General features: G+C 46.7%; 1 protein-coding gene across 1 annotated transcript in view; it reads left to right on the forward strand.

The window, feature by feature from the left end:
• LOC105906218 (teneurin-1-like) overlaps nt 1–22,015 on the forward strand; it is a 135,957-nt gene that overhangs the window by 30,148 nt on the left and 83,794 nt on the right. Inside the window, exons 5-10 of the mRNA XM_042702805.1 lie at nt 2,920–3,142; nt 6,027–6,128; nt 12,805–12,999; nt 14,531–14,731; nt 17,680–17,865; nt 20,476–20,502. Coding sequence (XP_042558739.1) covers nt 2,920–3,142; nt 6,027–6,128; nt 12,805–12,999; nt 14,531–14,731; nt 17,680–17,865; nt 20,476–20,502 — 934 coding nt within the window. The remainder of the gene's footprint in view (nt 1–2,919; nt 3,143–6,026; nt 6,129–12,804; nt 13,000–14,530; nt 14,732–17,679; nt 17,866–20,475; nt 20,503–22,015) is intronic.

Consider the following 22,015-nt stretch of genomic DNA (forward strand, 5'->3'; position numbering starts at 1 on the left):
AGAGAGACAGGAAAGAAGAAAGAAAACTATACACACACACACACACTCACACTCACACACCCCACCACCATAACCCCTACTTTCAACCGTCGACACCCCCCTTCCAAACCTTGTTCTCCTCGTTCTTCCCTCCTTCTCCCCCCTCTCTCTTCTTCACCTCCCTGCCACCTCCACCTCCTCATCCAGCAGGTGTGTAGCTCCTGTGTGCCGGGGCTCATCTTCAGAAGAGTAATCTCTCTGTCAGACTCTGCCCTCCTCAGGAGCCATGAGGTGTGGTGGAGGGGACTTTGGGGGGTGGGGGGAGTGGTAGAGCGCACAGGCCGCGGTTCACGTGAGGCCAGGGGGGCACCATCAGAGATGAGGAGCCTCATAATTCACCCGCCAGGCAGGCACACAGGCAGGCAGGCACACAGGCAGGCACACAGGCAGGCAGGCAGGCATGAAAGCGTGTGTGCAGGGAGAAAAGCAGACGTAAACAAAACAGCAAGCTGGCAGGATAACGGATATTCGGGTGGGGGGGTGGTGTGACTGACAACCCAGGCAAACATTAAGATTAGCACATAAACAGACAGACAGACAGACAGACAGACAGACAGACAGACAGACAGACAGACAGACAGACAGACAGACAGACAGACAGACAGACAGACAGACAGACAGACAGACAGACAGACAGACAGACAGATACTGTATACACACATACAAACAGGCAGGCAGGCAGTCAGGTAAACACACAGACCAGAGCAGAGCATAGTATATGCATGCAGAAAGACTAACTGCCACATGTGTGTGTCCTGTGTTTTCTTTGCAACTCCTTCCCTCTCGGCTGCTCTGCCCAGGTTGGGCTACACCTGAATGCCAGATGAGCAGTTTTAAACAGCAGTTCAACTGTCTGCTGCAGAGGGAGAGGCTTCTAGCTGCTAGGGGGCTGCTGGTCCTGCTGGTCCTGCTGGTCTTGCTGCCTCTCAGCCGGGGATTTTGTGTTGCAGTTTTGTTTTGACATTGTGTTTTGAAGTCTTGATTTCGAGTCTTTGGTGTTTTGCATGTCTTAATGTTAACCAATCCCATGGATTTGGTTGTTTTAAAGGTGTTTTCTGTGGCTGATTTGGGTCCATGGTGGAGTGTTGGGTGGGGCATAACAACAGACATCAGAACAGTCCTTTTGCGGGATTCCATGATGTAGCATCCTTGAAACGCAGCCGTCAAAGATCCTTTCTTGACTTTGAGAAACACCCATAGACAAGCAGACATAGTAGCAGCCATGCTTACATCCCTGTAGATCTATGAGAACACATAGTGAAAGCCACGCTTACAGTACATCCCTGTTGATGAGCAGACATATTAGCAGCCATGCTTACATCCCTGTAGATGTGTGAGCGCACATATTAGCAGCCATGCTTACATCCCTGTAGATGTATGAGCGCACATATTAGCAGCCATGCTTACATCCCTGTAGATGTGTGAGCGCACATATTAGCAGCCATGCTTACATCCCTGTAGATGTGTGAGCGCACATATTAGCAGCCATGCTTACATCCCTGTAGATGTATGAGCGCACATATTAGCAGCCATGCTTACATCCCTGTAGATGTGTGAGCGCACATAGGGGCAGCCATGCTTACATCCCTGTAGGCGTAGAGCAGGAGTTTGGCAGTCGGGCAGTGCTGGTCATGGTGGTGGTTGTGCTGTGAGGCAGCTGCTCCAGTAATGATGTGTGGCGGTGCTTCTCTTCTGAGTGGGTCACACTTGATAAATGACTGCAAAATATATAAAGCCTCCCGAGACCCACTGCACACTCTGTCTACCTGTACTTGACACTGAGCTCAGAAACCCTCACGAAATGTTTGTCATGGTGTTATGTTTGTGTGTGTGTGTGTGTGTGTGTGACCCCCTCTGCCGAGCTCATGAACCCTCAAAATGTTTGTCACAGCATTACATGTGTGTGTATGTGTGTGTGTGTGTGTATGAGAGAAAGAGAGAGTGTGTGTGTGTGTGTGTGTATACGTGCGTGTGTGTGTGTGTGTGTATATATATATATATATATATATATATTTGTGTGTGTGAACACGCACCAAAACAAAGGACCCCTCGCAAATCAAATTACTAAGGCTAGGTATGACGACGGCCCAATTAAAAGGTTACATTAATTAACCAGGGCCAAGGCCGGCATAATTGGATCAATGGGGGGTTATTGATCTTTTGGATGACAGTTTGCCAGAGTAGCCATAGATATCCAAGCAGCATGCAGATAGATGATTTTTGAGGTCTCACCATTCTCGACTAGGAGCTCAGTGCACACACACACATACACACACACACACACACACACACACACACACACTGCACAGCACAGCACAGCACAAAACAAGAACTGTGGGAGTTGTTATTAAATGTTGCCAGTTTTTGTTTGTTGTTAGGGTTTTCCTATTTTTTTGCTTTCGTAACAAGTTTAGTTTCCTTGTAGTGGATGACAGAATGCTACGGGGAAAACTAGAAGCTCTATGGAAATAAAAGAAGCAGCACTGATTAGATTTGATTGTTATAACGGCTAACAGCTTACACTCTTTCACCGTATGCTAAACTTGAACACGTACTCATAGCTGAGCTCCATCGTCTGCTCCGGTGAGGCTACAGCCTTGCTGTAGCTGATGCATGTTTCTCACATAGTTGACCTTGCTAGAGAGATATGGGTTTATGGAGCTCCATCAATCAAGATTTTCCCAGGCCATGGTTGCTGAAGGCTGTCAAACCATCCGGTCAAACCTGACAAGACCCACAACATGTTTACTAGTAGGATTTCATTTGTCTGCCTGTTACGATACGGATTGCACATGTTTATTCGCTAGCGGGATCCACTTGAGGGAAGTGCGTTTGTTTACCTGTTGTTTGTTTGCTGTTTTTTCTTTTTGTTGTTGACAGTTTGACTTTGTGAAGCTGCTTGACGGGAAGCACCTCCTGAAGGTGGAGCCAAAGGGCCCGGAGGCCCCGGGATCTGGACCGGGCTCAGGCCCCCGGAACCAGCAGCTGAGCGGACTACAGGAGACGGGCTTCATCGAGTACATGGACCCCGGCACCTGGCACCTGGCCCTCTACAACGACGGCAAGAAAATTGAGACCGTCCTCGTCCTCAGCACGCCCATCGGTAAGGGGGTGGAGGGGAGACATGTAGCAAGGAGATGAGGTAGTGGGAGAGGAGAGGAGTGGAGAGGAGTGGAGAGGAGAGGAGACATGTAGCAAGGAGATGAGGTGTGTGTGTGTGTGTGTGGGGGGGGGGGGGGGTGAGGAGAGGAGCGGAGCAGAGGAAAGGATGCAAATCTTTTGTTGTAGAGTTTGTCTGTTGCTACATTATGAGCCAAGCTCCCCAGCTCCATAGATCTGAAACAGCAGTCTGTATTCCCACACTACTGTGTAGCATTTGGATGATCACAAAAGAGACATCTCCTTCAGGCTCAAAATGCAAGCTTCCTGTTACAAAGATCCAGTTCCTTTTAAGAAAGAGCACCTAGCAGCATGTTTACAGTGAGAATATGTTTATTGTTAGCTTTACAAGGATTATTCTTAAGCACCCCTGTTATCATATCATTAAAAACATTAAGTAAGGCTTTTCTGATGATAGGAAAAGCTTATTGAACACCCAGGCGGAGGATGAATAATCATTATCAGGCACATTTGAAGTTGCTATATTTTGGTTTTATTAATCACTCAGCACTGTACCTGAAAGAGAGACATTTCCAGGTTGAAACGATAGCACACAAAAGCTGCATTGCAACCTCTACTCAAGTGTGCACATGCTTAGAGCCCCCACCTACCCCCACCCCACCCCCATTACATACACACAAACACACACACACACACACACACACACACACACACACACACACACACACACACACACACACACACACACACACACTCACACACATATTTTCCCACAGGGGTCTAGTGGGTGATCCAACACAAGTGTAGCGCTGATGAGAAGCCATGAAAAGTGTGTGAAACATTCCGCAGTGCGTGCGCATCGCCACAGCAGAAGTAACTCTGTTTACAGGCCCTGTGGCCATAATCTGCTCAGGAGTGATGTCATCAATATGCAAGAACCCAGTCAACATGCGCTCCATGTTACCACAATGATAAACTCACAGCGCCCACACACACACACACACACACACACACACACACACACACACACACACACACACACACACACACACACACACACACACACAAACACACACACACACACACACACACACACACTCTCTGGGCACGACCGATGCTTATCTCTGAATTATGCAGCACGCCAGCCATGGAGATAAACACACAAACTCTCCGGCCTGCCTGCTACTTAGCCCAAACACCAACACACACACGCACACACACACACACACACACACACACACATACACACACACGCAAACCACCCCGCTAACCTCACACGTGTATGTCTCTGTTTTCATGCGATGGACTTTGGGGTGGGGGGTGAGAGTCAATGGTCAGTGCAGTGTTTGTGTGGTGTCCATAAAGACTGCCTTGCACTGAGCGCTTTTTATAGTCAGACGTGAGCCCGAGGCTCATCTTAAAGAATACGGCTATCGATCACGCTCGTTCCTGGATGCTGTTAACAACGGGATGTCACCCAGGCGAGCGCTAAACCAGGACCAGATGTTTACCATGCAGGAGGAGACACACACACACACACACACACACACGCATGCATGAACACCCACTCATACACACGCAGGCACAGAGAAACAGAGAGATAGACACATACAGACACACACAGAAACACAGAGGGAGAGAGATAAACACACTCACACATACAAACACTCAGAAAGAGAGAGAGAGAGAGAAAAAAAATACAGTACGCCAGGGTTATGTAAGGTTGACACATCAAGCTGTTTACCCAGTCCAGTAAAAAAAGAGGGTTTTTGTCGTCCTTCCCTCATCCAGTCTCCCCCTGTTATTTGTCTGGTGTGCTCAGCCCATGTGTGGGTTTTGTGTCTGGCTATTTTCTGGCAGGTTTGCTGACATTTGATCGAGGTGCAAATTGCTGCAATTTGCAGCGTGTCACATGAATATTAAAAATGTCTTAAAAAAGAAAGCCAGCAGCACTGGCGTGTGTGTGTGTGTGTGTGTGTGTGTGTGTGTGTGTGTGTGTGTGTGTGCCGTGTTGTTGATATTGAGAAAAAGGGGAAAAAAATAGAAGGAAAAATATGTGTGTATTAACAGCGCAGTGTATTAGTGCATAGGGCTCTGCTCAAATCTCTTTGACTGGGCATCCATCTCCTAGTCCATTATAATGATCCACTCTCTCTCTATTTCTCTCTCTCTCTCGCTCTCTCGCACTCACTCTATGGATCTGCTGAGGGAACTGAAAACAAGTATTTTTAAAGAACTAAAAGTTAAAGCACAGGAGAGTGCTGAGAAAAAACACAGGCTGACTGACTAGTAAAATGTAAACTGTTCTGCAGTTAAGGGAATGAGTGCTTTCTCTCTCTCTCTCTCTCTCTCTCTCTCTCTCTATCTCTCTCCCTCTCTCTCTCTCCACTCACTAACCTCAAAATGTCTTGTAGAGTAATATTAAACCAGCCAGCCAGCCAGCTGAGGCCTGTTTCTAACGGTGCAGCGTGTAGTTATCATACTCCAGAAGCAGGCCATGGCATATAAAGTGCTTTATACTCACAACAAGAGATCCAGTAGATTTAGGGAAACTTGTTTATTGGTGTTTACGGGGGTTTAGTGGGTTCTTGCCATTGTGTATGGTGCTTGACATTTTGTACGTGTGTGTGTGTATGGATATACAGTATGTTTGTGTGTGTGTGTGTGTGTGTGTGTGTGTGTGTGTGTGTGTGTGTGTGTGTGTGTGTGTGTGTGTGTGTGTGTGTGTGTGTGTGTGTGTGTGTGTGTGTGTGTGTGTGTGTGTGTGTGTGTGTGTGTGTGTGTCTGTTCATGTGTGTATGAGTATGTGTTGGATACCAGCTTGTGTACAACATGGCAATCTTTAATATCCATGTGTTTCTTCACAGACACTATGGATGGCTGCTCCAGCAGCTGTAATGGTAATGGAGAGTGTGTGGCCGGCCACTGCCACTGCTTCGCCGGTTTCCTGGGACCTAACTGTGAGAAAGGTGAGTCGGTGTGTGTGTGTGTGTGTGTGTGTGTGTGTGTGTGTGTGTGTGTGTGTGTCTGTGTGTGTGCGAAAAAGGTCAGCAGTGAGCAGAGTGGGGGGCGCTTTGAAAGAAGGAGAAAGAACATTGGGCCTCATTCTCGAACGTTTTCTTAAGTGTCTCCTTTAATATCTTCTTCTGAACTTCGAAAGACCAACGTAAGAAAAGATCTCCGCCGGATTCATGAACACCTGGAAATAGGGCTGAACGATTTGGGAAAATAATCGAATTGCGATTTTTTACCAAAATATTGCGATTGCGATTTAATATGCGATTTTTTTTTATCCTCTTTTTTTCCCAACAAAACGTAATGAATGATTTAAATATGACCAACACAATATTAGATACATTTAGTGTCAAATATTCTTTCCCACATTTTACATTTTTATTTAACTGCTCATTACAGAAACAAGAACAACAAATCGGTGGCTTTGCCACTGTGCATTTAAGTAATTAAAAAAAAGTCATTTTAAGTATAAACACTAGGCATGCACTTTTTAAACACTGTGTGCAAAATGTACCATCTTAAAAAAAAAAAAAAAACAATGTAATTTTTTTTTTTTTTTTTTAGACCACGTTTTTTAATCGCGAACGTTGCGGTTAGAAAATCGCGTTCTATCATATCGCGATTAAATCGCAAATGCAATTAATCGTTCAGCCCTACCTGGAAATGGGTTCTTACACAGCCGAAGTGTTCTCAGCTGTGCTCCCCCGAATGAGTATTCTTAAATTGAATGTGCGTTCTCGTGCACCTGGATTTGCATACATACACGCCATGCCAGCTTCTTATAAGGGCAAGCAACCGTAGGGACGTGTGCAGTAAGAATCGACAGAATCAACGCAAAAGCAACTCGACAGTCATGTCAAAGCGGAAAGCGAGCACCGGTCGAGTAAACGCAGACCTAAATTCACCGGTGCAGAGGTGGAAGTACTGTTGCAGAATGCAGATGTGTCCATTCTATTCCACTATGGCTATATCCCCTCTCTCTCCTCTCTCCTCCTTTCCTCTCCTCTCCTCTCCTCTCTTCCCTTCTCCTCTTCTCTCTTCCCTTTCCTTTCCTCTCCTTGTCCTCTGCTCTCGCCCCAAAGCACACATAGGTCTGAGCTGGCTCTTTTTTGACTTTTTCATTTCAGTTCCATTCTGCTTGCAAGCGTGCTTCCAATGAAAAGACCCCGGAGTTTATTGTTGTCCCGTGCAAGCTTGAATTATACTTCCCACCGACACTGCAACTTTTTCTCTTTTTTCTGTAGTTTCGTTCCTCTTTTAACATATGTCCTGTTAACTTGCACTACAGAACAGGAGTTCTGAGTCAGGTTAAATAATGCAGGGTGGATGGGGAACGACGGTGTCAGATCCGGCAACTCTCCCACCGCCCCCCACCCCCAATTGAGGCTGAATCTGCGATTCTGAGCACTCCGTATCCGGGCCAAGCGTTGGTTGTACTCCGCGCTGGGATCCGCAGAGAGCCGCTATTAGGATTCTCCTCGAAGCCAGATCAAACCTTGAGAAGGTTTTATATAACATAATCCCAACCCTCTCCTTTCCTATCCTATCCTCTCCTCTCCTCCTCCACTCCAACTCCCCCACCAACCCCACCCCCCACCCACCACTACTTCCCAACTCTCCAGAGGGCCGAGTACAGTATTGATCCTTACGGGCTTCCGTTGTTGAGTTTTCTCTTTGCACAGCCTTTACAGATTACAGATGGTTTTGCCTAGGCTCATCAAAGCAGGGCTGCTCGGGATGGCTTCAACACACCCAGAGTCCTGCCCTTGAGTGCCGTGTGCAAACAAACAGCTCTTACATTGTTTAGCCTGGACCCTGAGAATCAGCCAGGCAGGGGGTTTAAATCAGTAAGAAAATTAATAAATAAACGTCAGCTCTCAGACAGCAAACTATCATTTTTGGGGCAAAATTGTCTATTTTCTCAGAGCTGGAGAAAGGACAGTGCCGTCCGCTTCACGCTCCTCAATCATTACAGGCTCAGCAGACTTTAAAAGGGCCTCAGCTGTAGCGGTTCTGGTCCGATAAATCAGTCCGGTTTTGGCCGGCGGTTTCAGGGAGTCCGTTTGAGCAGCCCCTTAAAGCCCATTTCTCCGGCCCGATTCCCACACCTTGCAGCGGTCTCTGGAGGTCCGGAGCCTATGAATTATTGTAGCGAATGTAATGTGCTTATTACTGCTGCTGGCGTGGCCCAGTGCCAGGAATGTTATGGAGACTAATACACAGGGATCTCACAGCAAGGCTGAAACTGGGGCCGCTGCTGATGCACAGCTGTTCACACCACTCTTCCTCTCTTTCTGTCATTCTCTCGTTCCTTCTTTTCTCTCTCTCTCTCTCTCACTTTCACTCTCTTTGTAGCTTATTTTCTGTTTTTCCAATAAATTCTCAATCCCTCCATCCCAGCTCTTTCTTTCTTTCTCTCGCTCTCTCTCTCTCTCCCATTTCTCCCTCTCTGTCTCCCATTTTCTCTCTCTCTCGCTCTCTGTCTCTCTCCATCTCTCAACCCCTCTCGAGTCCTTGAGCATCTGTGAAGGGGCCGTGTCAGAGAGAGGCGCGTTAACCTTGTCAAGGGCAGGCAATGCCAACGTCTCTGTTGGATCACAAATCACACTCTTCCTCGCCCCTCTCCTCTATGTCTCCTCTCCTTTCTTCTCCCCACATTCATTTTCAATCTCTCACACTCATTTATCTATCAATCCATCCCACTTTCTTCCTGTCTTTCTCTCTCTCTCTCTCTCTTTCTCTCTCTCTCTCTCTCCCTCTCTCTCTTTCTCTGCATCTCGACTTCAGTTGGTGTCCCTTGTGGATGTCTTAACAATGTGTGAATGGATATTAAAGATTGCCATGTTGTACACAAGCTGGTATCCAACACATACTCATACACATGAATAGACAGACAGACACACACACACACACACACACACACACACACACACACACACACACACACACACACACACACATACACACACCCACACACCCACACACACACACACACACACACACCCACACACAACATACACACAAACAGGGTAAAAAATAAACACATGCATAAACTCATCCTACATGATGTTTCCTCACAGCATGTGGCTTGTTCATGTTTTGTTGCCATGGCGTAGCCCCATACACACTCTTCTGTCGTCTCTGAAACACACAGCACAGAACATTCTGGATTTTCATCGGCCTTACTTCCCCCACCTGCCCTCTGCGCTAGCGGCAGCGACAGCTCCTCCTCGTCGTCGTCGTCGTGGAGACGTGCGTTTTCACGGCTTGTTTTTATCACACCGTGCCACGCCACACGGTTCCGCCGCCAGCTCTCATGCCGGGCTCAGGTGCCACTTCTCAGTGAAATGAGAGAGTGTGCAGCTTATCACAATTCCATGGTAGACCTCTCCATCAGATGAGAGACAGAGAGACAGAGAGACAGAGAGACAGAGAGACACAGAGAAAGAGAGAAAGAGAGAGAAATAGCCAGAGAAACAGACAGAGAAACAGTAGAGCGAGAGAGTCGGATGAGACAGATAGAGAAAGAGAGATAGATGAGACAGAGAAAGAGACAGAGAAATAGAAAGACAGACAGAGAGAGAGAGAGAGAGAGTCAGATGAGACAGATAGAGAAAGAGAGATAAATGAGAGAGGAAGAGAAATGGAAAACTAGACTGAGGGAAAGGAAAAGACTGCAGCAGTGAAAGCTTGAGGATCTTCAGAGGGAAAACGAAAAAAGGAAGAAAGAAAAATGGAGAGAGTGTGGTGTGTTTGCACAGAACGAGAGAGAAAGATGGAGTGAGAGAATGATTGTGTGAGAAGGTGTGTGGGAATAATGAAAGATTGTCCAATGTGTGATTTGCACAGTAACGTCAAGGGAAGGAATGTGTATACCTGCGTGTGTAGTGTGTCTCTCTGTGTATGTTTGTCTGTGTGAGTGTGCGCGTGTTCACTGTGTGTGTATGTATGGATGTCTGTGTGTAGTCTGTGTGTTTGTGTGTAGTGTGTGTGTGTGTGAGAGAGTGAGAGAGTGAGGGAAGGAGGGAGGCAGAAAGAGTGTGGGAGTCCTCATTACCATCAGCTATTGATTATATTCATCATCCTGGCCCCATTGTTGGGAGTGTGGTGGCTGCAGGAGGGAGAGATGTCTTCATGCTCAGCCCTGACAGGCAGTCTTTAGGCCCACTCTACTGGGAACAACTCGCTCCACAGCAAAGGGAGGCCTCTTCATCAACACCACACAAAAGCTGCGGATGATCCCGCTGCTAGGGCAGAGCAGACAAGAGACAGAGAGGGGGGGGTGAGAGAGAGAGAGATACTGTGAGCCTCTGGGGAAGGACTGTGAGAGAAAGAAAGAGAGAGACAGAGAGAGAGAGAGAGAAAGAAAGAGAGAGAGAGAGAGGTGTGAGAAGAGAGAGGGAGAAAAGAAAGAAATCTACAGTTTAATGCGGCACCATGACTAATCTCCGCAGGTTGCCTTGTGCTATGAAAACGGACTGCTGGGATCCCGGGATTTAAGGCAGCCGCTTTATAGGAAGCACGGCCCGGGCTTTGGTCAGCGCAGCATGACCGAGGCTGTGAAGGTTGCCATGTTGGAGGACAGGAAATCAGACGAGGGCAAAGGGAGGTTAATGGGATATGTGTGAATATAAAAGCAGGCGCAGAACACCGCATACATGCATACATTACGGGACGCCCCGCCATCTCCGAGCGACTCCCCGAGCTCAGACATCTCTCTGCCTGGAGAAGTGCCTCAGCCTACTCGGCACCGCATGACTACGCTGCAGGGGCTGAGACACACCAAATTAAAAGTCCCGGAGGGATTTACTGCACAGTGCAACGCAGTTTCACCCCTGTTTTTAATAATTCCGCCAGGATCACGGAGTCATTCTTGCGTGGCCTCCTCCATTGTACTCTAGGGGAGGGGGGGGGGGGGGGGGGGGGGGGGGGTTCGGAGGGGTGTTTTGGAATTCAGTAAGACACCATCACAGATGTTGGGATCTCACAGGACTTGTTGACCAGTGAAGGAAGATAAGTTTCTGGTTTGCCTCGAGGGGTCAAATCTGACAGTCTGTCAAAGCTATCCTCCCATCAGCCCTCAAGGGTAATGTTGGCTCCACACTCCGCATTACAGAAGCATCGCAGACAGACGGATTGCGTGTGTGTGTGTGTGTGTGTGTGTGTGTGTGTGTGTGTGTGTGTGTCTGGCCTGCAGACTCTTTTCTAATGCTTTGCTGTCCAAACACAGGGATTTCACAGGGATTTCTGTTTCATTTTGGTTATAAAAGAGCCCACGATTCTGTTTTGATTTTTACAAAAGTCTTTGAGTTCATACGGGTACCATTTATGATGTTGATCATGGTGATAGGGGAGCTTTCTTCCAACCACATCATTAGCCACTTTAAACAGCATCAAGCTCATTACTGTCCCTGTAGTCTGACATGTAAAGTGCACCTTCCTGGCATGGGTACTCGCATTCGTTTGTGTGGTGCTAGCCACGGGAAGGTAAACGCTTGAGGGGCTCCTTGAGTCTCCCGCTCAGGCATCAGTCCACTCTTACCACCATTACACAATGCGATTTTTGAAGTGTAATAATAGTTATATTTATTGGATTTAGCTTTGCACTGTGCCTCTGCTTCTCTCTCTCTATCTCGCTCTCTCTGTCTCTCTCTTTCTCTGCTTCTCTTTCTCTCTCTTTCTCTCTCTCTCTCGCTCTCTCTCTCTCTCTCTCTCTCTCTCTCTATCTCTCTCTTTCTCCCTTTGTCTGCCTGTCTGTTGAATGTTTATTAAAACTAAAATTTGTATTGAATTCAAATTCTACAAAGGAATAAAAGATTTGTAAAATATTGAACAGCAGTTGTGTTCTGAGATGATGAGTCAGAGGCCCTAATGAGACTGAGAGCACGCAAAGTCTGTCATGCATGACCTAAAGCTAATCTAATGACTTGGCAAAATCATTTTGCTAATTTCATAACATGAGCGAGACTCTACGTGCAAACATGGGTGGGCTAGCGCAATGCTGGGATGTGTCAGCGCACAGATGCCGAAATTCCAACACGTGAAAATAAATGATTTCCTGTTGGGAGGACCTCCCGCACAAGAACCTTTGTCTCCTCTGGTGTTAATCGCTCCGTTTGAAAATGGAAACCTGTTGATTGCTCTATTGGAGAACTATTACTGAGTGTGAATGTTAATAAGGTGTGGACCAATCACTGTGATTGACTGATAAAGGATGACGTCATTGCCACATCCACTAATTACAATTACATGCTTGATTGCACCCTGCTTTATTTCTATGTAATCTATCTATGTACCTATCTATCTCTCTCTCTCCTTTCTCTCTCTCTCTCAGTTCAATATGTTTAATGCCTTAATTGAATCAGACTTGAATATGCTTTTTCAGAAGTCTGTGGTGAATTGAGGATAACGGTAACCTGTTGCTTACCTGGTGATGTGTGGTTATGTTCTTGGTGTTGCCTTTAATATGGTGTGGGGGTAGCTGGGGTGGGGCTATATAATAGCCTTTTCAGGAGGCCTCGATCCATGTGATGGGATTTTAAACATCTCTCTCTCTCTCTCTCTCTCTCTCTCTCCCCCTCCCTCTCTCTCTCTCTCTCTCTCTCTCTCTCTCTGCTGGTGCGGTTGCAGACACGTGCCCGGTACTGTGCAGCGGTAACGGCGAGTATGAGAAAGGTCGCTGTGCGTGCCACGCCGGCTGGAAGGGCCCTGAGTGCAGCATCCAGGAGGACCAGTGTGTGGACCCCACCTGCTCCAACCACGGCCAGTGCGTACAGGGCATCTGCATCTGCGTGCCCACCTACAAGGGCAACAACTGCGAAGAGGGTGAGGAAGTCGCCTCCAGCTGCAGCACATACGTGTGATGTGCATATATCCATACGCATGGATACCCACATACACAAATATTCATACTCAGATTCTAGTTCAGGAAACCCACACACTCGCACACAGTGTCTGTTGTACGTATAGCGTTTTTTTGTTGCAGAAACACACACGTACATTTTTATCATCCTCTCCACTCCTCTCCATGTGAGATGATCCTTTTGTGGTGTCGATCGCTGATAAACACTGTTTTGTCCACTGTGTGCGGATCCGTATCTCGGCAACATTGATCAGCTAATCACACCCTTCTTTTGTTTCGTGCAACACTGGCTACATTACACACAACATCCATGCCACCCCCCACCCCATCCCCCGCCCCGCCCCCCCCCCCCCTCAGGCATGCACCCACTCAATGGCACGGTTGCCAGATCGATCACTTGTCCATGGAACGCCGACGGCATCCGGGGGGGATAATAGGCGGTTCACTCGGACCCTTTATGGAAGGGTGTTACCTTGGCGACGGGCGAAGTGCAATAGAAGTGGAGCAGGTCGGAGTATTTACGGGGGAAGGGGAAGGGTGGCTAAACAGCGTGCACTGTCCACCCCGCCGGAGAGATGCTCATTTCAGACACACTCCACTTCAGGAGGGCCATATGCATGTGCTGCTGCACAGTCAGAGTGTACAGTTCAGGAGTGGATGAAAAGGTGTGTGTTCTTGTGTGTGTGTATGTGTATGAGAGTAATAGAGTGTGTGCTCTACTGTTTGTGTGTGTGTGTGTGTGTGTGTGTGTGTGTGTGTGTGTGTGTGTGTGTGTGTGTGTGTGTGTGTGTGTGTGTGTGTGTGTGTGTGTGTGTCTATGTGTGTGGTGGTGGTAGTAGTTGGGTTGAATGGCGAGAAATAGCCCGTATTGACATGCCACATCAAAATCACAATCCCACTCCCCACTTGTGCCTTGGTGAATGCTGGCGAACGTTGGCATGATAATAGGATTGCCAAGTGTTAATTACACTGTAAGACTATTATGCGAATCTGCTCGAGTGCGTAATTTCCTCAGCTGGGTTGATCTCTGATTGGGGCTCTTCTCTCAGTCTGGATGACCTTTGTGAGCTCAACAAGGGGCGGGCTGGTGGAGAGAATATCCCTGATTAACGCCACGCACTGAACATGCCTGAACCAGCCCAAGGCTCCGCAGAAACCACTCCCCCCACTCCCAACCGCACCCCCAGCCCAACGCCCCATTCATTCAATATTGAAGCATGCTCAGACTGTTCATTCACACCACAGACATCACCTTCATCCATCGTGTGAACATATATATAGAGAATCCCTAGAGAGAAAAACATTTCTATCACATCTATCTGTCTGTCTGCCTGCCTGTCTGTCTGTCTGTCTGTGCTGTCTGTCTGTCTGTCTGTCTGTCTGTCTGTCTGTCTATCTGTCTTTCTGACTGTCTGTCTATAATTCATTCAAACTTAAATTCCACTAAGCTTCAGTGGCCATGTGTCCTCTGTCTGTTCCTCTGTCCCTGTGCAGTGGACTGTCTGGACCCCCAGTGTGCTGCCCACGGCGTGTGTGTGCGGGGCGACTGCCTGTGCTCCCCGGGCTGGGGCGGCCTCAGCTGTGAGAGCCCTCTGCCCACATGCCAGGAGCAGTGCTCGGGCCACGGAACCTACCTGCCCGACACCGGAACCTGCACCTGCGAACCCAGCTGGACCGGCGCTGACTGTTACATCGGTAGGGTGTGTGTGCTTGTGTGTGTATGTATGAGTGTGTGTTTGTGTGTGTGTGTGTGTGTGTGTGTGGGGGGGGTTCTATGTGTGTGTGAATAAGCAATCTTGCTGGTGTGTGAGAGGGTATGTGTGTATGTGGGTGTTCCTGTAGAAATGTATGACTGCATGACTGTGAAAGTAAGTGTGATTGTGTGACAATGGCTTAATGTGTGGGCATGTACGTATCAGTGTGTGTGTGTGAGTATGGCAAGAGTGTCCGTGAGAGTGTGAGTGTGAGAGTGTGTGTGTGTGCGTGTGTGTGTGTGTGTGTGTGTGTGTGTGTGTGTGTGTGTGTGTGTTGTGTGTGTGTGTGTGTGTAGGTATCAGAAGACACCGTGTTGTTGGGCAGAAGTGTTAATGGAGACTCAGATGGGCTGTCCCGCTGTGTTGGTCCTCCTGCGCTCTGAGCTGTGACTCTCTCCCACACACTGAGTGCAAATGAGAACGGCCCTCTCCACTGCCACGCTCCAACCTCTTCCTCCTCTCCTCTCCTCTCCTCTCTTTCACTCTCCTTTCCTCTCTACCTCTAGTCACTTCCCCTCCCCTCTCCTCTCCTCTCCTCTCCTCTCCTCCCCTCTCCTCTCCTCTCTACCTCTCGTCTCTTCCTCTCTCCTCTCATCTCCTCTCCTCTCCTCTCTTTCTCTTTCTCTCTCCTCTCCTCTCTACCTCTCCTCTCTTCCTCCCTCCTCTCTTCCCCTCTTCTCTCCCTATACCATCACCTTGATTATTTTTCTCTCTCTTTTTTTCCTGCATGTCTTACTCTCTTCATTCCCTTCTTTAGATATTCCATTCTCTTTGTTTTTATGTTTGCCTCTCACTTTGTCTCTCTTTTTAATTCATTATCTCTCATCTTCTCTCGCTCTCTGTCTCTCTTTCTCTCTCGTTGTCTTCATATCTCTGTGGGATCTATGATGGTCCTATTATCCTCAAAATATGTTCTGCTTGTTGTCTCTAGTTGTGTTATTTGTTGTATATTTTTTGTGTATTGTGTGTGTGTGTGAGAGAGAGAGAGAGAGAGAGAGAGATATTGTGAGTGGGGGATTGTTTGTGGCACAGTCATGTCGTGTGTGTGTGTGTGCGTGGTTGTGTGTGGCACAGTCATGTCTTGGGTGCGTATGTGTAAGAGAGAGACTGAGATTGTGAGTGGGGGATTGTTTCTGGCACAGTCATGTTTGGCAACAGAGATTTGAAGGAATAGGTGGAGTGGGTGTGTTGCTTTGGTTTGTATAGTACTGGTCTGTATGGACGTAAAGTATTGTAGATGACATTGCGTGTTTAGACCAAATTCTGCCTTTGCCTGCAAAATGCAGTCTCTCACTCTTTCTGCCTGTCTCTTAAACACACACACACACACACACACACACACACACACACACACACACACACATTTTCTCTCCATGGCATCGATGTACTCCTATTACATTGTTTTTTTGTCTGAATTCCTCAGCTCATACTTGGCCCCAGACATCCTGCTTCAGAGTGAGACCATAATGACTGCTGAAGGCACTTTCTCTCTCCCCCCTAAATCGAGTCTTCGCGACCTGCGGCTAGGATTAAGGATTAGCTGCCAGTGCTATCAAGAGCCCAGCTGATGCATGCTCCATCAGTCTTTTTTACAGCAGCTCTTTGTAGACGAGTGGGAAGCTTCATCTGTTAGCCTAGCTGAAATAGTCTTGAGCCTTGTTTGCTCCCAAAATGGTATGAATGGTACAGTGGTTGTTTGTGTTTGGTGGTGTTTGGTTTTGCGTGTGTGGGAGTGTGTGTGTGTGTGTGTGTGTGTGTGTGGTGTGTGTGTGTGTGTGTGTGTGTGTGTGTGTGAGAGAGAGAGAAGAGGGTGTGGGTTTTATGTAAGAGTGTTTATGTGTGTGTGTGCGTACGCCATGTAGTGTATCTGAGTGCACATTGTGTTTGTGTTTGTGTTTGTCTCCATTGTGTGTGTGTTCAAGTTTGTATTGTGTCAATGTGTCTGAATTGGAAAGCTTGCAACCTTGGTGACAGCATCCTCCGCAAGCTCCTTGCCACAGCTCCCTATATGGCCCCGGCCAAGAATATTGGCTTTTTCCACATTTCTCCATCTGTAATGGGGCTTCATATGTGTATATATATATATGCCATTAATCAAGCCACCGTCCACAGGTGTTAAAATATGAAAAAAAAAAACCCTACACCTAAGTCTTGTTTGAATGTTACCATAGTAATGAAATTCCAATGTAAAAGGAGAGAGGGAAGGAGGGAGAGGGGGAGGGAGGAAGGGAGGGAATAGGCCGCCTCTCCAATTTTAATACCTTTTTTATAAGCAATGTATATTTAAATTGAAATAACTTTTTTTTTTACGGCGTGTGAGTGAGGGTGCCTCCAGCACTGTTCTCTGCCTGCTGATGGATGGCTGGTCCACTCACTGCGGAAAAGAGGAGTCATTGCGCTAATACGCACCAGCAGATATCAAGATCAGGTCTGAGGAAAGAGAGAGAGAGAGGAGGAGAGAGAGGAGGAGAGAGAGAGAGAGAGAGAGGAGGAGAGCTCAGCGGCTGTCTGAGTGCTGGAGAGGTGGTCCTAATACTAATGACTTAGTTATTACTGTGGTGCAGCGGCCAACTCCACGGAACTTTTTCAAAATTGAGTATTTTAGCATAAATTGAAAAGAGAGTGTGGTGGTGAAAATTGTTTGTTTGAGAGTAATGAGTGTGATAGCATGTCAACTGTGTGTACAACTGAAAACATTAAAATGTGTGTGTGTGTGTGTGTGTGTGTGTGTGTGTGTGTGTGTGTGTGTGTGTGTGTGTGTTTGTATGTTAAGGGGCGGTGATTATTGCATGTGTTTTTACAACAATTCGACTCTTACTGTAATGAATTTATTCCTCTTACCTTTACTCTCTCTCTCTCTCTCTCCCCCCCCCCCCCTCTGTCCTGCAGAGGTGTGCCCTGTAGAGTGTGGCAGCCACGGCGTGTGTTCGGAGGGTCAGTGCCAGTGTGAGGATGGCTGGGAGGGGCTGGCGTGTGCCCAGAGGGCGTGCCACCCGCGCTGCGAGGAGCACGGCCAATGCAGGGATGGCAAGTGCGAGTGCCACGCGGGCTGGGAGGGGGAGCACTGCACCATAGGTGGGTTACAGCCCGGTGCCCAGCCAAGAACACACACACACACACACACACATACACACACACACACACACACACATGTAAATACAGATATAAACACACACACACACACACACACACACACACATACACACACACCACACACACACACACATGTAAATACAGATATAAACACACACACACACACACACACACACACACACACACCCGTGCAAGGACGAGAATACACTCACATGGACAAACACACACACTTACATGAACACATATACAGACACGAACGCACACTTACATGAACACACATACAGACACACACACACACACACACACACACACTTACAGTACATGCACACACATACAGACATACACACACACAAACACATGTACACAACACACAACTTTGTGTTTACAGTACAAGTCATGTGAACAAATCAGGTAATACCCTGTGTGTCATTTAAATATATTTGAGCTTTGCTTTGTTAGAAAGCAAAGTGGAGTTGAGTGTACACAGAATTAAGCCTGCTTAGTATTAAAACCTGTTCATTAACGCTAATGGTCTGTCTTAATTAGTCTGTAATGATTTGGGAATGGAGCTAATCCATTTTCCAAACACGCTGGCAGGGTTCAAAGACCTTAAACGTATAGGTGGAGAAAACAGTGTCAAAACTACTCGAGGAGAAACCCATCCTCTGCAGTGTTTTTGTAATGTATTCGTATTCTTAAACATTCAAAAGCTCTTTTTGTCAGTCCATGTATTTGTGCACTGCATCTGGTGGCCAGCAGGCCTAAAATTAAAACACTTTCAAATAGATACTCATTTTAATCACCATACGCTTTTCTGAAGACATCTTACATTATGCACACACATACACACACACACAGTTATGGACATACACACTCGCTTGCACACACACTCACCCACGTAAAGCCACCCACTCTCTCTCTCTCTCTCACACACACACACCAACAATTTCATTTAGAGGCTTTCACAGCTAATTAGATTTAGTTTAAGCTGGGATATTTACTTGTCAACCCATGTCTTCCCATCTATTTCTAGCCAGACATGCTGACATATAATAAAACATAAAACATGGGCCTGGCAGAAGTGTCAAGATGAATTTTGAAATATGTAACAACACCTAAACAAAAATACAGTCATGGCCAAAAATATACAACCCCCTCTACTCCCCCCCCCCAAACACACACACACACACACACACACACACACACACACACACACACACACACACACACACACACACACACACACACACATACACACACACACACACACACACACACACACCGACACCGGAGTTCTTTCACCACTTCTCTGTTGCAACTACAAATGCTTTGGTATTCACAGGTTTATCTCTTTAGTTTGCATTTGGACACAACAACCCTGAGAAAAAAAGGATATCATTCCATCTGACTGATATGGGACGGTATAGTAGGAGACCCCAGGACACAGAGACCAAAAAAAGCCAGACTGGAGTTTGCCAAAATACCAAAATAGACCAAAACATCATTGTACTGTTTACAAAAAACTCAATGAGGCCTTCAAAGAAAGGAGAAAAGTCCCTACGGTCAAACATGGTGGAGGCTCACAGATATATAGGAGTTGCTTAGCTGCTTCTGGCACCGAGGGCCTTGACTGGGTGCATGGCATCATGAAATCTCAAGACTTCCAAAGAATTTTGGAGCCCAATGTAGGGCCCGGTGTCAGAAAGCCGGGTCTCCGTCAGAGGTTATGGGTCTTCCAGCAGGACAATGGCCCAAAGCATTACCTTCCAAAAGCACCAAGAAAGGGTTTAAAACAAAGCGCTGGAGAGTTCTGAGGTGGCCAGCAATGAGTCCAGGTCTAAATCCAATAAAGCACATGTGGAGAAATCTCCAAAACAGCAGTTGAGGAGGGCACCTTTCAAATCTGACTTGGAGCTGTTGGCAAAAAGGAAGGGTCCTCCAAAATTTCACTAGAGAGGTGTAAGAAACGAATTTGTGGTTACAGTGGGGTATTAAGTTGAGAGTGTCAAAATTGTCCAGTCCAGTTTTGGAGTACTGTGATATCAGAGTGATATCAGATTTGGCCTTTTTTCTCTGCTTTTTTTGTGTTGTTCCCAATGCAAACTAAAGAAACAGATAAGTGAATACCAAAGCATTTGCAGATGAAACAATTTTCTGGGAGAAGTGGTGCAGAATCTGGGACAAGTTTAACAGTGCCAATATTTTTGTGCTTGACTATATAAATAAATTGGTAAATAGTTAAAAAGGGAGCACAGGCTGTCTCCTACACCTGAGAAGCTATTAAGTCCCCATATTTGCTAAACAAGTAGGAAAAGGTGAAAAGTCACCCTCCTCACACACACACACACAAACACAAACACACACCACACACACACACACACACACACACACACACACACACACACACACAAGCGCACACACAACTTCAGCATTTTAACTGGCAAATTAAAGGTGCATGTTCTACTAATTACACAGCTCAAAGTCCCAGCTCTCAGTCCATTTGAATTATCCCTGTGGTTTTTGCCCTGATTTATAAATCGTCCACCTCATTCTCACACACTCTGGTTTCTCTGTCTGTGTTTCTCCATGCAGCCCACGACTTTGATGATGTGGTGAAAGGTGAGTGCAGATGAAGCCATGTCTGTGTTGTGTCTGAGTTGTGTTGTGTCTGGGTTGTGTCTGTGTTGTGTCTGTATTGTGTCTGTGTTGTGTCTGGGTTGTGTTGTGTCTGTGTTGTGTCTGTATTGTGTCTGGGTTGTGTCTGTATTGTGTCTGGGTTGTGTTGTGTCTGTATTGTGTCTGGGTTGTGTTGTGTCTGGGTTGTGTCTGTGTTGTGTCTGTATTGTGTCTGTGTTGTGTCTGGGTTGTGTCTGTATTGTGTTGTGTCTGTGTTGTGTCTGTATTGTGTCTGGGTTGTGTCTGTATTGTGTCTGGGTTGTGTTGTGTCTGTATTGTGTCTGTGTTGTGTCTGGGTTGTGTTAGAGCCGATGGGAGATTGAAGAGAGCTGATATGTGAAATTTAATCTGATGTGCTGTGAATCAATCAAAGACAATCCATCATAGATCACTTCACAGCAACACAGCAGATTGCCATGGCCTCCAACTCGATCACTGATTGTGTACCCTACACCTGGTCAACAATCCACATTAACATCAACATCAACATCGCTTTCATACATAGACTCTTCATCTCCAATAAGTGGGCGGTAGCTTTTTAGCCTGCTTTAGTTAGCGCCTTTTGTTTCATTAGTGTTCATTATCAGGCAAAAACAAGAAATGTGGCAAAACACTTGATTATTTCCACTGTGTTTTCAACACAAGTTAATTATTTGTGTTTGAGTGATTACAAAGTGTTGTGAGCCAATTCCAGCCTATTGTTCTATACTATTGGTGAAACCAAACCATTAGATGTTTAAGTTAAATACAATTGATTTTATCTTTGAAATGATACCAGTTCAAACGGTGTCATCGTCAAACAGCATTGAAATAACAGATTCATTTTGTGTTCTACTCTGAGAGCTTGCTTTGGTTCGTGTTTGGAATTGGATAGTGTTCAAGAGTCTGAAGCTAAATTCGACTCATAAAATGTTTAGCCACTGAAGGTACAAATCCTGAAGGTACTTTTTAGGGCATTGGCTGTCAGTTCGATATTGAAAAGAATTTAAAGAATAACTGAAACATTAGCGTCTTCTAGTGGATTGTTTCAAAAGGTATATGGAATCGCTCAAAACAGCCAACACAGCCATGCAGGCAAACCTTTAAGAATCATTATGGAGGACATTTAAAGGATCGTCTGAGAATTGCTTGCACTACTCCCCTGCTCTCCAAAACGGCAGAGCTCTTGTGGATTTGTCTGCTGGCTAAATGAAAGGCCTCTCCACCAGACTCCAGACGTGTATTGCCAGGCCGCAGGCTTTAGGAGAAGAGAGAAGCCGAGGGGGGCAAATCTCTCATGTCTGTGGTAAAACCAGGAAACCATGCTGTGATGAATCTGATCAATAAACGCTCACACACGCTCTCTCTCTCTCCCCCCCACACACACACACACACACACACACACACTAGTAGTAGTTCTGTACACCGTAGTGTCCCCAGTGAGAGCGGAGTGGGGGGTGAGATTTGTGATGGTGTC

The sequence above is a fragment of the Clupea harengus genome, chromosome 20, assembly GCF_900700415.2.
Source record: "Clupea harengus chromosome 20, Ch_v2.0.2, whole genome shotgun sequence".
NCBI lineage: Eukaryota > Metazoa > Chordata > Actinopteri > Clupeiformes > Clupeidae > Clupea > Clupea harengus.